The sequence below is a fragment of the Carassius carassius genome, chromosome 2 (genome assembly GCF_963082965.1).
Source record: "Carassius carassius chromosome 2, fCarCar2.1, whole genome shotgun sequence".
Lineage (NCBI taxonomy): Eukaryota > Metazoa > Chordata > Actinopteri > Cypriniformes > Cyprinidae > Carassius > Carassius carassius.
The window spans coordinates 13234783-13248483 of NC_081756.1; the positions used below are offsets into that span (position 1 = coordinate 13234783).

At 37.6% G+C, this 13701-nt stretch overlaps 1 protein-coding gene across 1 annotated transcript in view; it reads left to right on the top strand.

Annotated features, from left to right (window-relative positions):
- The first annotated feature begins 6500 nt into the window (after positions 1–6500).
- The window catches only part of LOC132103217 (fibroblast growth factor 11-like), a 57915-nt gene continuing 50714 nt past the window's right edge, over positions 6501–13701 (top strand). Inside the window, exon 1 of the mRNA XM_059508132.1 lies at positions 6501–6921. Coding sequence (XP_059364115.1) covers positions 6729–6921 — 193 coding nt within the window. The 5' untranslated portion in view covers positions 6501–6728. The remainder of the gene's footprint in view (positions 6922–13701) is intronic.

Below are 13701 nucleotides of genomic sequence, written 5' to 3' on the forward strand. Positions count from 1 at the left end.
ATCATATAATAAAAAATTCTGTATGTACCGTTTAAATACAGAATTATATTGGGGGGGGGGGGGGGCTGTGTTGGCACAGTGGTTAACCATAAAAATAAAAAATGGCACGTCATGCCGAAAAGGTTGCTGATCCCTGCCCTAGTTAGTCACTGCTGTACTGACATGCATGGCATGCGTCCTGCATAGACACACTAGAGATCCACTAGCACACACAAACACACATGCAAATTCATGTCTAGAAACACACTCATGGACATTCACATCTCATCCCATCCCTCAACACAAACACATGAACATGAAGCACCTCCAGCATGCCTGAAGCACTTTGAGACCACATTCCCGTGGAGTGCTGAAGTTGCTCTCTCTTCTTCTGTGTGTGTGCTGATACCTCAGTGAAGAACTGAACGGAATTGAGAACTAGCACATACTTGTGATTGTTTAATGCAGTTTTAATCTTTGTTCAGCAGATTCAGTGTTTTGTAATGTGAAACAATGAGAGGGAAATAGAAGCCTCTGTACTGGCTGAGATAACTTTACAAAATAAAAGTCACTACTAGACACGTTCCCTCAAGTGTAATTTAATATGTGAAACAGAAGGTGACTTAGAAAACAGATACTACATTAGTATTGTTGTGTATGTGCTGAAGCTCTCATATAAACTCTTGTTAAAATGACTGTTCTATTATGCTTATTTTGTCATGTTTTCAACTTTGGTCTGGTGTGACAGTTTCTTGGAGATGCTGTACAGTATATTGAGAAAAGGGACATGTATCTACATTGGGAAGCTACATTATAAGTAAGTATAAATATGTAAAGCTTCAATTTCAATGTATAGTAGTTGTATAAACACATTCATTTACTAGAATCACCTGAATGAACCAGTTCACTAAAATAACAAAAATAAAGGAACGTTTTGAAGACATTATAAGAATTTTACTTCAGACAGATTTCAGAACAAAAAAAAAATGTATAAATGTGTTTGTGCTAACATTTGTAAAGATCAGATAACTGTGTGCAATCAGATGAACAAAAACAATTGTTCATAAATTTGAGAGAACCTTGCTGCTGCTGAGCAATCACTCCATCTGAAATCTAACTCACCAAGGGCTCGTTCCTCCTACGGAACAATGAGAGCAGAGTTCCCACTGACTTATACCATTATCTATAATTCACTGTGTCTCCTCCTTATACCGGAGGGATTGTGACTAGATTGAGGGAACCAGTTGTGTTGTGATTTAGATGAACATGCATCTTTCAGATGTTCATTAAGAACTGCATATATGCAATTTGTGACTTCAATATTTATACTACCATTTATTTTATTGTTTTTTAAAGAAGTCTCTTAATGGCAGGTTTTGTTTTTTTTTTTAAGAAGAAGAAGAAGAAAAATAGTAAAAATTTAATCATTTTGAATTATTACCATTTAAAATAACTGTTTTCTATTGGGATATATTTTAAAATGTAATAAATTCCTGCGATGGTAAAGCTGAATTTTTAGCAGGCGTTACTCCAGTCTTCAGCATCACATGATCCTTCAGAAATCATTCTACAGTAACTTCCTGAATTGGGGCTCATCAAATACATTTTCATGCATGTTAAAAAAAAATGGTTGCTGCTTAATATTTTTGTCAAAACCTTGATACTTGTATCATGTTACTTATTATTATTTTATGAATAAAAAGCATTTACTTGAGATAGAAATATTTTGTAACATTGTATACGTATTTACTGTCATTTTTTATCAATTTAATGAATCCTGGCTGAATAAACATATACATTTTTTATCATTTTAATATCTCACCATCCCAAACTTTTGAACAGTTCATCTTGAGGCTTCCTTCCTTCCTTTCGCTCTCCTTTCCCCTGAATTTGTGTCATCCATTGAGAATAAACTGCAGACATCATCGGCTCAGCACTTTCTCCCTCCCTCTCATTCTACCTCTCTCTGTCTTTCTACACTCCCATAGATGTATACAGATTAAGCATTATGCTAATTACCTCTACCCAGCTCTGTCTTCCTCCTTATTCTTTCCCTGCTTCCGTTCCGTTCTGTTATTTTTTTATTTTTTTTACTCCAATCTTCCAAGTCCATAAGGAGCAGATTACAGTTGATGCCCTTGCCATAGAATGGATTAGAAAGCCCAGGCAGTTAGAAAAAATATTTGGACTCTCCTGAACTAAATTTCTGCCTTAATAGCATCTTCCTGAAGCTACATTTTGTCAGGGAAGATAGTGTGAGTGGGTGAGTGTGTTTCTCTGTTTATATATGTGGTTTGTGACCTGTACGAAAGTGTCCCTGAGCTAAGGACACTTATAAAGTCTTAATCAAAAGAGTCTCTCCCATAGGAGCAATGATCACCCTCTCAAGGGACCGTGTGCTCAGTGAACACATTTGAGGAGAAATGAACCTGGATGCGGTCTTTGGCGTGTTCCACTGAGACTGAGAAGTATTCACTCCCTAATCTCTCTGACAGACACAGTCTGTTTCTGAAGAGGATTTTAAACCTTTAAATCTGTTCCAGTTTTTGCATGAAATACAGATGACTTTTGAACGAGTGAGAGAGAGAAAGAGAGAGGAGAGACTTTCCTTATAATAGCATACAGTACACAAAAGCACTCATGTGACTTTTTGTTATTTAAAATTGTACTTACATTTTTATATGTATTGGTGGATATTATATATATTTGATATAGATATTTTAGGAAATGCAGTTCTTCAAGTATTTGTGGATTTATATATATATATATATATATATATATTTGTACATGGATTTTCTTTATGTTTGCATACACACCGAAAAGTTCATTATGGACAGAATCTACAACAATTTGCTTATTACAAACGCACAGCTTTTCACTTTACAAGACATTAATTGATGGACTGGAGTTATCTGAATGACTTGTGGATTATTGTGATGTTTGTATCAGCTGTTTGGACCCTCATTTTGACGACACCCATTAACTGCTGAGGATCCATTGATGAGAAAGTGATGTGATGGTAAATTTCTTCAAATCTGTTCTGATATAGAAACAAAGTTTACGTCTTGGATGTAGGTCATCTATGTGTAGGTGAATTTTCAGCAAATTTTGATTACAAGTCCAGCTCTCTAACCATCAGGCCATGACTGCCCCTGAACAGCGGCTTCAAAACTGCAGGTGGGCTCGTCCGGTATATGAACCCGGGACCTCTCACACCTAAAGAGAGAATCATACCCAAGACCAATGAGCTACACATATTGTATAAATATTGATTAGATCAGTCTGAATTTTTTATTAGCTGGAAATCTTTCCTACCAGCACTATTTAATACTGAATAAAAATATGTTTACATTTTAAGTTTAACGTTTTTTTTTTTTTTTAACTTTGCCATCTTGAAGGGGATTTATTTGTCAAACATCACGGTGCACTATGAAAGATACATGCATAGCTGCCTCACAGCAGTTTCATGCCTGTGATGTCTGAAATTGCTATCTAGGTAGGAATCTCCCTATGTTTTAAAACAGAGTCTATCTATCTGTTTGGAACTTTTAAATTATTGAACTGAATTAGATTCTTGAGATACGTATGAATGTTTGTGTCTTACTGCTTTATAATGCTTTTTGCAATCTACAGTATATACTGTAATCATGAAGTCTATATAACAGCAGGAGTGTAGTGCTGTATTTTAACAGACTGATTAAAATGAAATAGGTCTGTCCTCTCTGCCAGTGTAGTCTCCATCCTTCACTGGACATGCACTATTAAAATTAAAGCACAGACATTTGCCAAAAAAGAAATACGCTCGTTTATGCCCTACCCTTGAGTAAGGCCCAAAATTTCCTCAAAGACATCACAAAGACTGCAGCAGTAACTTTTTGGTGTACAGACCTACATATACTGTACATACACATGTTATGTTATGTTATGTTATGTTATGTTATGTTATGTTATGTTATGTTATGTTATGTTATGTTATGTTATGTTATGTTACTAGACAACCTGGTTACATCATGTTAAAGAAATGGCTAAATGTAACTGTTCACGTTGTGGTCATCTGTAAGTCCTCTGTGTATCTTTGTCCTTTCCCAGATGTTTTGCTCGACTCGTCTTTGTCTAACATCACCACTGGATTTCATAGTCATAACTCTGATGATTAAAATGGCTTTGACTCTGTGCCTAGAAAGAAAATCCTCCACTGCATCAATAAGAGCACTGGCGGGCAGAGCAACACGCAAACAGAGGCGTCACAGGCCATGACTAATTTAGACTTGCTGTGGGTTATAAAACCTTATTATAACACTCATTTGAATTAGGCTGCTGGTGAAGGGATCAGAACCCAATTCAACCTGTTTGCATACAGCCAGCTAAATGTTTCCCCACTGAACTGAGGCACAGGAGGAGAAAAGGAAGAGAGCTAGTGTTATTAAAATCAGTATTCACAGCATGTGTTTTAAAAGGTGGTTTTAGAGCATTCCTGTCCTTTATAAAGCTGCTGATGATTTTCTAAGTTGAATGAATTTTGTTTTTATCAGCTCAGACATGAATATGAGGGGAAATGTGATGAATTGAGAGTGAAAAATGGGAGAGCGGGGCATAAAAATAAAGTGAGTAATTTATTTTGTATTCCAGGTAACATTTGAGAGACATATGTGGGGTTGATGGTGGCAAGCAGAATTTATTTTTAATATACCTTCTGACTATCGTTCTGTCTGTTGTTCTATCTATCTTTTTATTTATTTTTATATTTAATATTCTGTCGTAATTTCTATCTGGAAGGCCTATAAACCTTTAATAAGGTCTATGAATTTATTTATTTATTTATTTATTTAGACAAACTTTGCTTTTCTACGTAAACAATTATAATAGTGAACTTTGCATTTTAATTGTAATACCATGTATAATTTTAATTGCAGTTCTGCATCCTGTTTGTTCATATTCAGGAACCAAATTGGAATTTAGAAAAGGCATTGTCAGTTACACTCTCCCTCCCTCCCTCCCTCCCTCCCTCCCTCCCTCCCTCCCTCCCTCCCTCCCTCTCTCTCTCTTTCAGTCTTGCTCTCTGTCTGTCTTTTCTGTCGCTTTAAGGAAACCATGAGGCAGGTTTAATTTTTTAATGCTCCAGACCACAACAGCAGCCAGCGAGCGAGAGAGAGAGAACAGAAGAGGGGGAGGGAATGGTGGAATGAGAGGGGTGGGTGTGAGGACAAGAAGAGAAGGGGGGATTTTGAGTGATCGGAAAAGAAGGGTTCTGATTGACAGAGAGGGTGGGCAGAAAAGGTAAGGGGAGGGTTTACAAAGAGATGGAAAGAGAGAACGAGGGAGTACAGCAAAGCATGTTGCCAGTGTTGGCTCCGTAACTCACTGTGAGCAGGGAAGGGAGGGAGAGCAAAAGAGAGACTGAGAGTCACACATTCACACACACTCTCAATCACTCTCATACACACACACATAAACTGTTACATTCTCTCATAGGTTCTGAGGTGCCTTGCTGAAGAGACTCTGTTACGCACGCCTGCAGGGGTGAGAATACTGTGAATACTGGACTAAAGCAGAATACCATAGCACTGGGACAAGACCCGACAGCACCTAGGGACTTTCTTCAAACGGGACCTTTACAGCATGTGAAGCCGGACGAACAGATATGTGCACCATCTATCCTTAACATTCCTTCATTTCATCCCTCCATCTGTGCCTCCCTCCCTCCCACCTCTCCTCTCAAGTGGTGTGAAGGACACGGAGCTACGAGTTCCTCAGTGCTTTCTGCCTGGTTGCCTTACAGGAGTCTGGGGGAGGCTTGGTGCTCCCCTTCGCTCTCCTCCGCTCTCACTCGTTCTTGAATGTCACCTCTATCTGCAGAAGCCCTTGGAATTTACAAACACTCTCTCGGGAGCTTGAGGAGAGGGTGCAAAGGGGAATGTCAGAAAGGCTGAGGAGGGAGAGAACTTGCGATTCCTTTCATCCTTATCCATCTTATCATCCACAGACATGAGTTCCAGGGTTGACGACACCAGTTTTTGACTTTTACTTAGTGTGTCTGTCTGTCTTTAGTTTTTGTTGTTGTTATTGTTTTGCAGTCATACTGTCATAAATGCGATACGTCGGAATCAGGTAATGGAGTTTCACTAAGCTTGTCTCAGGATATTGATCCTTTTCTCGGTAGGATCTGTATTTTAGTTTGTTTTATGTATCCATTGATCTCCGTTTTATGAGGATAGCAATGATATGTGGAACCGTATGGATAAAACGACTGGGCAATTTACACCTTTTTTCTGAACTTGAAGACTGAATTCTGATCTGTGAGATTTTTTGAAGATCAATCCCACACTAAACTGTGGAAGGGAAGTGAGAGACCAGGGAGCTCAGACCTTTAGGGATTAGAGTCGAACAGAGGGTATAGTGGTGCTGTGATGGCTCACTTATCTTCCAGAATTCCAGTACGGCTCCATGGATCATCTGGTGCCACTTGTCCAGTCCGTATGCTGTGCAACGAGACCTGAAATACAAAAAACAATCTCAACAACGATTATTGTGAACTTCACAAGTGTTTTGCCCCACCCCCTCTGAAACCAAGCCCCTTTTTGTTCCCTATCAAGTTGTGACACATTCTCCCCTTGGTTATTGTGGGAGACCCCGCTGAACTCTGAACATCTACAGACTCCTGCTCCTGTCCTCTGTGGCCCTGGGTGATCGGACAGGTGGGTGGCCCACTGTCACCCTCTGCGCCCTACGGGTGAGTGGGGCACAGCAAAATGGCTGCCCTTGCCAGCTCGCTGATCCGGCAGCGCAGGGAAGTCAAGGACCCCCAGGCCAACCGGCAGATTTCCACCAAACGCAAGCCTTGCCCCAAGAGCAACAAGTCGCTCTGCGAGAAACAGATCCTTATCCTCATCTCCAAAGTCCGGCTTTGCGGCAGTCGAGGACGAAAACTAGATAAAAGACCAGGTGAGTTGCCCAAAACACTTCAAACCTTCTGTCTTGCTTGAAATACTTGAAGTTCTGCTATATTCTAAGGCCCAATCACACAGAATGTGTTTTTTTGCAGTGAGAGATGCCTTTTTTAAAATTGCTTTCTATTGGAAGTGAATGTTTTGAATGCTGTTTATGTACCCTGTGTGCATTGCGTTTTGGCTGCCTGCTGAACCTTGCGTTTTTGAGGCAGGAAAGCATGTAACATCATTCACGTTTTATTTTTCCATTGTCCAATCAAATCAATGGAGAGGTGGACCTTCCGTTGTGGTGACGGAAGTTTACAGTTGCTGGGAACATGGGAACGTGCTGGGAAAATTACTTTTTTTCAAGTTATGCTAATATGACATTTTACTTAACAGCAAACCAACGATTTTAGAGTATTTGACTATAAGCCTTGATTAGACTGACAGGACAGCTGACTCTGTGGTTGACTAGCAACATAAAAAAATGCAGCTCACTGCTATTTTCTAAAATTAAAAAAAGTAAACTAAAAAATGGCAGTGCAGTCCACCTCGCGTTTTCAAACCTGAAAAAAAAATGCTTTCTGTGTGATCAGGGCCTAAGTCTGTCGACTTCTATTGAGTTCAAGCAGTGAGGGTTTAGCAAACAGGATTGACATGGACATAAGAAGTAATCTCTGAGTTATTACATCTCTGACCTCTGAGACCATGGTAGTTAAAAAATGAGGCTGTTTCGATGGCATATAAAATATAGTATCAGTCAAGGGTTATTGTTGACTATTCAGAAAGTATGTCAGATCAAATCTAAACCCTTCTGGGTTTTCTTTCTTTCTGGCATGGCATTTAACAAATTAATCAAATCATTAACCCACCTTCAAATTGTGTATTGCTTTCTTTCTTCCGTGGAAAACAAAAGAAGGTGTTCTGACAATATTCATCCGGTTTTTATTTATTTATTTATTTTTTTTTCATACAGTAAAAGTCAGTGGGGTTCAATGTTGTTTTGTACCCCATTGTCTTTCAGTGTATGGATAAAAAACATTTGAAACATTGTTCAAAATATCTTCTTTTATTTTCAAAAGAAGAAAGAAAGTCATATAGGGTTGGAACTGCATGAGGGTGAGTAAATGATTATTTTTAGGGTGAACTATCCCTTTAAGAATGGACATTTCCACTGTATATCATAGTGTGTATGAGTGAATGGGATCCTTGAGACTTTGAAGGTTAACTATCATCTAGTCTCTACTGAAGAGTGTGTGTCGAAATAGCGAGTTTATGTTGTCTGGGACCCAGAGCTACACGTCGCTTTGAAATCATTCTGATCATTTCGCTGCATGTCTATGTACTGCTATTGACAACACCTGTTAATTTATGTTCACCAACGAGCCTGATATACGCTGTGATCCTTCACACGCACATAAAAGCATCACAGTCTCATTTACGATGAACGGTTCCAGTCTTTCCCTCCTTTCTGTTCCCCTGCCCACCTCTAGAAACCATGTGTTAGTTAGTTTGTTAGTTTGTGTTTGTGTGTGTGTGTGTGGGGGGGGGGGGTTCATATGTTTACATAATTAACCCCAATGAGACATTTGCCAGGTTTAATAATCATTCAACTGAAGAGCCAGGTTACATAGGACTGGTGGCTTATATTTTAAAAACATAAAAACATTTATATGAAATGCAGCTTTTCATAAAGCAAACTTTACTAAAGCAAAAGTTTGCCCCCCCATGTGCATACATTCATTAATTTTCTGTAGAGTTTGATAAAGTGGATAATTGATAACTGAAATTTACATTTATTTACATTTAAGTGACTAATGCATTTTATCTTTAGAGGCACAATATTAAGTATAAGCTACATTAGTAAATTATAAGGCAGAAGTGAAATGCAGAAAAAAAGAGTTAATTATTTATTCATTTTATTAAATATCAGTATTATATTTATATTTAGTTGAATGTATTTATTATATAATTTTAAATATTAGGTATAGGAAGTACTTTTGTTTTTGGTTGAATAAATGTGATTTTGTAATATGTATTTGACTTCATGACCCCTCTGGATATCTGGTTAAAAGATAGGACGGGATTACCCAGTAAATTGATTATATATATATACATATATATATATATATATATATATATATAAAAGAAACTTTATTTTTTAATGCAAAGTACAATACTTTGTATGGCCTGAATGAACATTGAATGTAGATTTTTAAAATACAACAGTGAGCTCCCCATGGCACATTTCAAACAGAAATAATGACGGTCTGAAGAACTGCCTATGAATATTTGCATTTGTGCATATGTTGCTTATGTAGAAGTACAGGTGAGACCTGGGATGTATTTCTCACTTTGGCTGATTTTGGACCAGATTATGGACTAGACCTCTGGGTGCCGTACATAAGAGTTACTTAAGCTAGTTGTGGGAAATACTATTCTGATTCTGAAATTTATTACAAAATATGTTAAGAAAATATTAGGTAAATAAAAACTACTGTAAAATAGTAAAAAAAAAATTATAATGATGATTTTTAATCAAATTAATGATAATGCTGATGAAGGGGTGGTTGAGCCTTGCTGATGGGACTTGTGGATACATAAGACAAGAAAAGTTGGGAAATATTGAGCTAGATTCAGTCATCCACAAATCCACTCTTCTGAGGGTCCCATTCTTTCTTAGGACCCAGCTGTGAATGTGCCACCAGGGTGGGATATTTATGACGTGTATCCCAAGTTAATCACTGTAATCACCATGGAAACCAAAGTCCCGTAACGTGGCATCTGCTGCTGCAAAGTGCCCCACGCCAAGTGGTAATTACAACTTTTAAAAAAATGGTGGCAGTTGGTGGTATCTGACGCAGTAAAGGAAGAAATGTTTTCTGTCAGTTTGGGGTGCATGTACAGCATAATTTGGGCTGCAGCAGTAAAGCTCACATCCTCTGCTTTTGTTATAGGTTAGCGGTGACTGGATGATTTTGCCTGCCTTTTGATGGAAAGGATCATAGAGAGAGCACTTATATAGTGTTGGCTTCTCAAAAAGCACGCTTTTGCCTGTCAGTACAAAACTAGAGAGAGAGCTGCTTAGTACATAGAGTGCTGTCTGCTTCTGTAGTTCTAGTTTTCAGTGCAACGGGTGAAATTGATAGACATTTCTACATGATGTATATCAGTAAATGTGGCATATTTTGATTTAATCCACATTTACATTTTCGTTCCTAATATAATGTAATGTAATGTAATAAGTATAAATATTCTGTATTATATAATAAATATAATACAATAAATGATAGTATTAATATAATAACAATATTAATGTTAATTAAAGTATTAAATCCTAAAGTAAATCCTACATTATATTATACAGGTGTATCTCAATACTGTAAATTAGAATGTCCTTGAAAAGTTAATTTATTTCAGTAATTCAACTCAAATTGTGAAACTTGTGTATTAAAAAAATTCAATGCACACAGACTGAAGTAGTTTAAGTCTTTGGTTCATTTAATTGTGCTGATTTTGGCTTACATTTAACAAAAACCCACCAATTCACTCTCAACAAATTAGAATTCTTCATAAGACTAATTAAAAAATTTAATTGTTGGCCTCCTGGAAAGTATGTTCATTTACTGTACATGTACTCAATACTTGGTAGGGGCTCCTTTTGCTTTAATTACTGCCTCAATTCGGCGTGGCATGGAGGTGATCAGTTTGTGGCACTGATGAGGTGGTATGGAAGCCCAGGTTTCTTTGACAGTGGCCTTCAGCTCATCTGCGTTTTGTGGTCATTTTTCTCTTGACAATACCACATAGATTCTCTCTGGGGTTCAGGTCTGGTGCGTTTGCTGAACAGTCAATCACACCAGCACCATGGTCATTTAACCAACTTTTGGCAGTGTGGGCAGGTGCCAAATCCTGCTGGAAAATGAAATCAGCATCTTCAAAAAGCTGGTCAGCTAAGCTTTGGTTTTCAGAAAAAAAAACAATGGACCAACACCAGCAGATGACATTGCACCCCAAATCATCACAGACTGTTGTAACTTAACACTGGACTTCAAGCAACTTGGACTATGAGCTTCTCCACCCTTCCTCCAGACTCAAGAACTTTGGTTTCCAAATGAAATATAAAACTTGCTCTCATCTGAAAAGAGGATTTGGACAAATGGGCAACAGTCCAGTTCTTCTTCTCAGCCCAGTAAGACGCCTCTGATGTTGTCTGTGGTTCAGAAAATTCCTTGACACGTCTGTGTGTGGTGGCTCTTGATGCCTTGACCCCAGCCTTATTCCATTCCTTGTGAAGTTCACTCAAATTCTTGAATCAATTTTGCTTGACAATTCTCATAAGGCTGCAGTTCTCTCGATTGGTTGTGAAACTTTTTCTTCCACACATTTTCCTTCTACTCAACTTTCTGTTAACATACTTGAATACAGCACTCTGTGAACAGCCAGCCTCTTTGGCAATGATTGTTTGTGGCTTACCCTCCCTGTGAAGGGTGTCAATGATTGTCTTTTGGACAACTGTCAGATCAGCAGTCTTCCTCATGATTGTGTAGCCTCGTGAACCAAACTGAGAGACCATTTTGAAGGCTCAGGAAACCTTTGCAGGTGTTTTGAGTTGATTAGCTGATTGGCATGTCACCATATTCTAATTTGTTGAGAGTGAATTGGTGGGTTTTTGTTAAATGTGAGCCAAGATCATTACAATTAAAAGAACCAGAGTACTTCAGTCTGTGTGCATTGAATTTATTTAATACACAAGTTTCACAATTTGAGTTGAATTACTTAAATGAACTTTTCCATGACATTCTAATTTATTGAGATGCGCCTGTATTATTTTATCTGTAATTACTGTATAGAGAGACAGTCACCGTGATTTTGGCAAGTAAGACACGTTCCTGGATCAACATCTTCTGATAATCCTGGATCAACATTATTGTCCAAAAATATAGACTTAACCCAATCCCTACCCCTAAACTTAATCCTACTCATAATTTATTCCTAAAATCAGTGGGAAATGAAAACTGATTAACAAGGGTGTAGAAGCACCTAACTCTGATTGTAAGCCTAAAGCAGATATATTCTTAAAAGTTATATCTCAATTCTGATTGGTTGATTGGAATGTTGTTCCAGGATCAACAAGGATGTTGATCCAGGAACATGTTGTACTTTGTGAAATCACGCTCGCCATAGATGGACGCTCATCTATATAGCTAGATAATTTTTTTTTTAGGGGGGGTGGGATTGAAACAAAAACATTTGAATAGACTCTGATGAATCACATGATGTTGACTATATGACAGATTAAACGTGTCTATGTTGCGGAAATGTTTTGTCAGGTGAGATTAACAGACATTAATGACAAGTGTTGGGGAAAGTTACTTTTAAAAGTAATGCATTACAATATTGCATTACTCCCTAAAAAAACTAATTAAGTTACTTAGTTACTTTTTATTAGTTACTTTTGTGTTACTTTCGCATTACTTTTTAAATAGGAGCAGGTCTTGATTGTTTTTGATATATGATGTTCTATTTATAGCACATGTAAAAGCCCTTTCACACCAAAAAGTGTAATGAATAAACCTCAGGCTGAAGGAAAAGTAAATTCATGTATGTACAGTAGAAAACAGGAGAAGAAGATTCAACACTCTTCAGCAATAAAAAAAAAAACCCCAGAAAAACAATGAAGCACATTTGTTAGTTTATCGAAAGTAATTTTTACTTATAATTATGGTTGAACTGTATCGTCAAAGGTCAGCAGCAAAGACATTAGTTAATAAAATGGGATTAGATACATTTGTGTTTAACAAATTTAATTATTGCAGGTTTGCATCATATTCATTGCATTTCACTGTTTTAATTCATTTTGATGAATACTTTTTATTTTTTTGAGTAGGATGAATTAATGCACATTCACATTTAGTCTAGAACTACATTATGTTCACGCAGCACACACAACGCCTCTGTACTTCCGATTTCTCCCAATATGGAGACAGGAGACTTGTCAGTCAATAAATGGGAAAACAAAGTAAATGGCATTACTTTTTTGAAAAAGTAAATTTCTTGTAAATTAAAAAGTAATGCGTTACTTTACTAGATACTTGAAAAAAGTAAATCTGATTATGTAACTCACGTTACTTGTAATGGGTTACGCTCAACACTGTTAATGTCCACTGATCACCAATCACAAAAACCCACCCAGCATTTAACAAGGTCATCCGCATCCCCTTCAGCCCAACACTGCACCAAAACACACACAGAGCTTGAGCTATGAAATCATTTGTCACTTTTAAATAGTGAGTGGGATTTTAATCAGCAAACTTGAAGGAAACTGTAATGATGCAAAGTGTCCTAATCAGAGACTGAACACACACACACACACACACACACAGGAGTGACCGGAGAACAACTAGCAATTGATAACGGATATTTGTATGCGTTGCGTTGTTTGCAGATCGTTGGAGCAGTTCATTGTTACTGGGTGATTCATTCGTCCACACAGTCTGCCTCTTATTAACAACCTCTGATTCATCAATAACACTCTCCTGTCCTGCTCTCCTCCTTTCATTCATCTCTTTTCCAGTACTCTCCATTACAATTCCTAATCTCACCCAGGTCCATTTCCACAGTCACCCTCTGTCTCATTAACTTATGGTGTAGCATCTCTTCTTATTGTGAGTCTGTCCTATTGTTCATGCTCTCCTGTGTTTTCTCTCTCTGAAGTTGTAATAATGTCAGCTGGTTAGGGCCGTTTGTCTCGTGTTGACAGTGGCACAGACAGTCATTGTGAGTATATAAT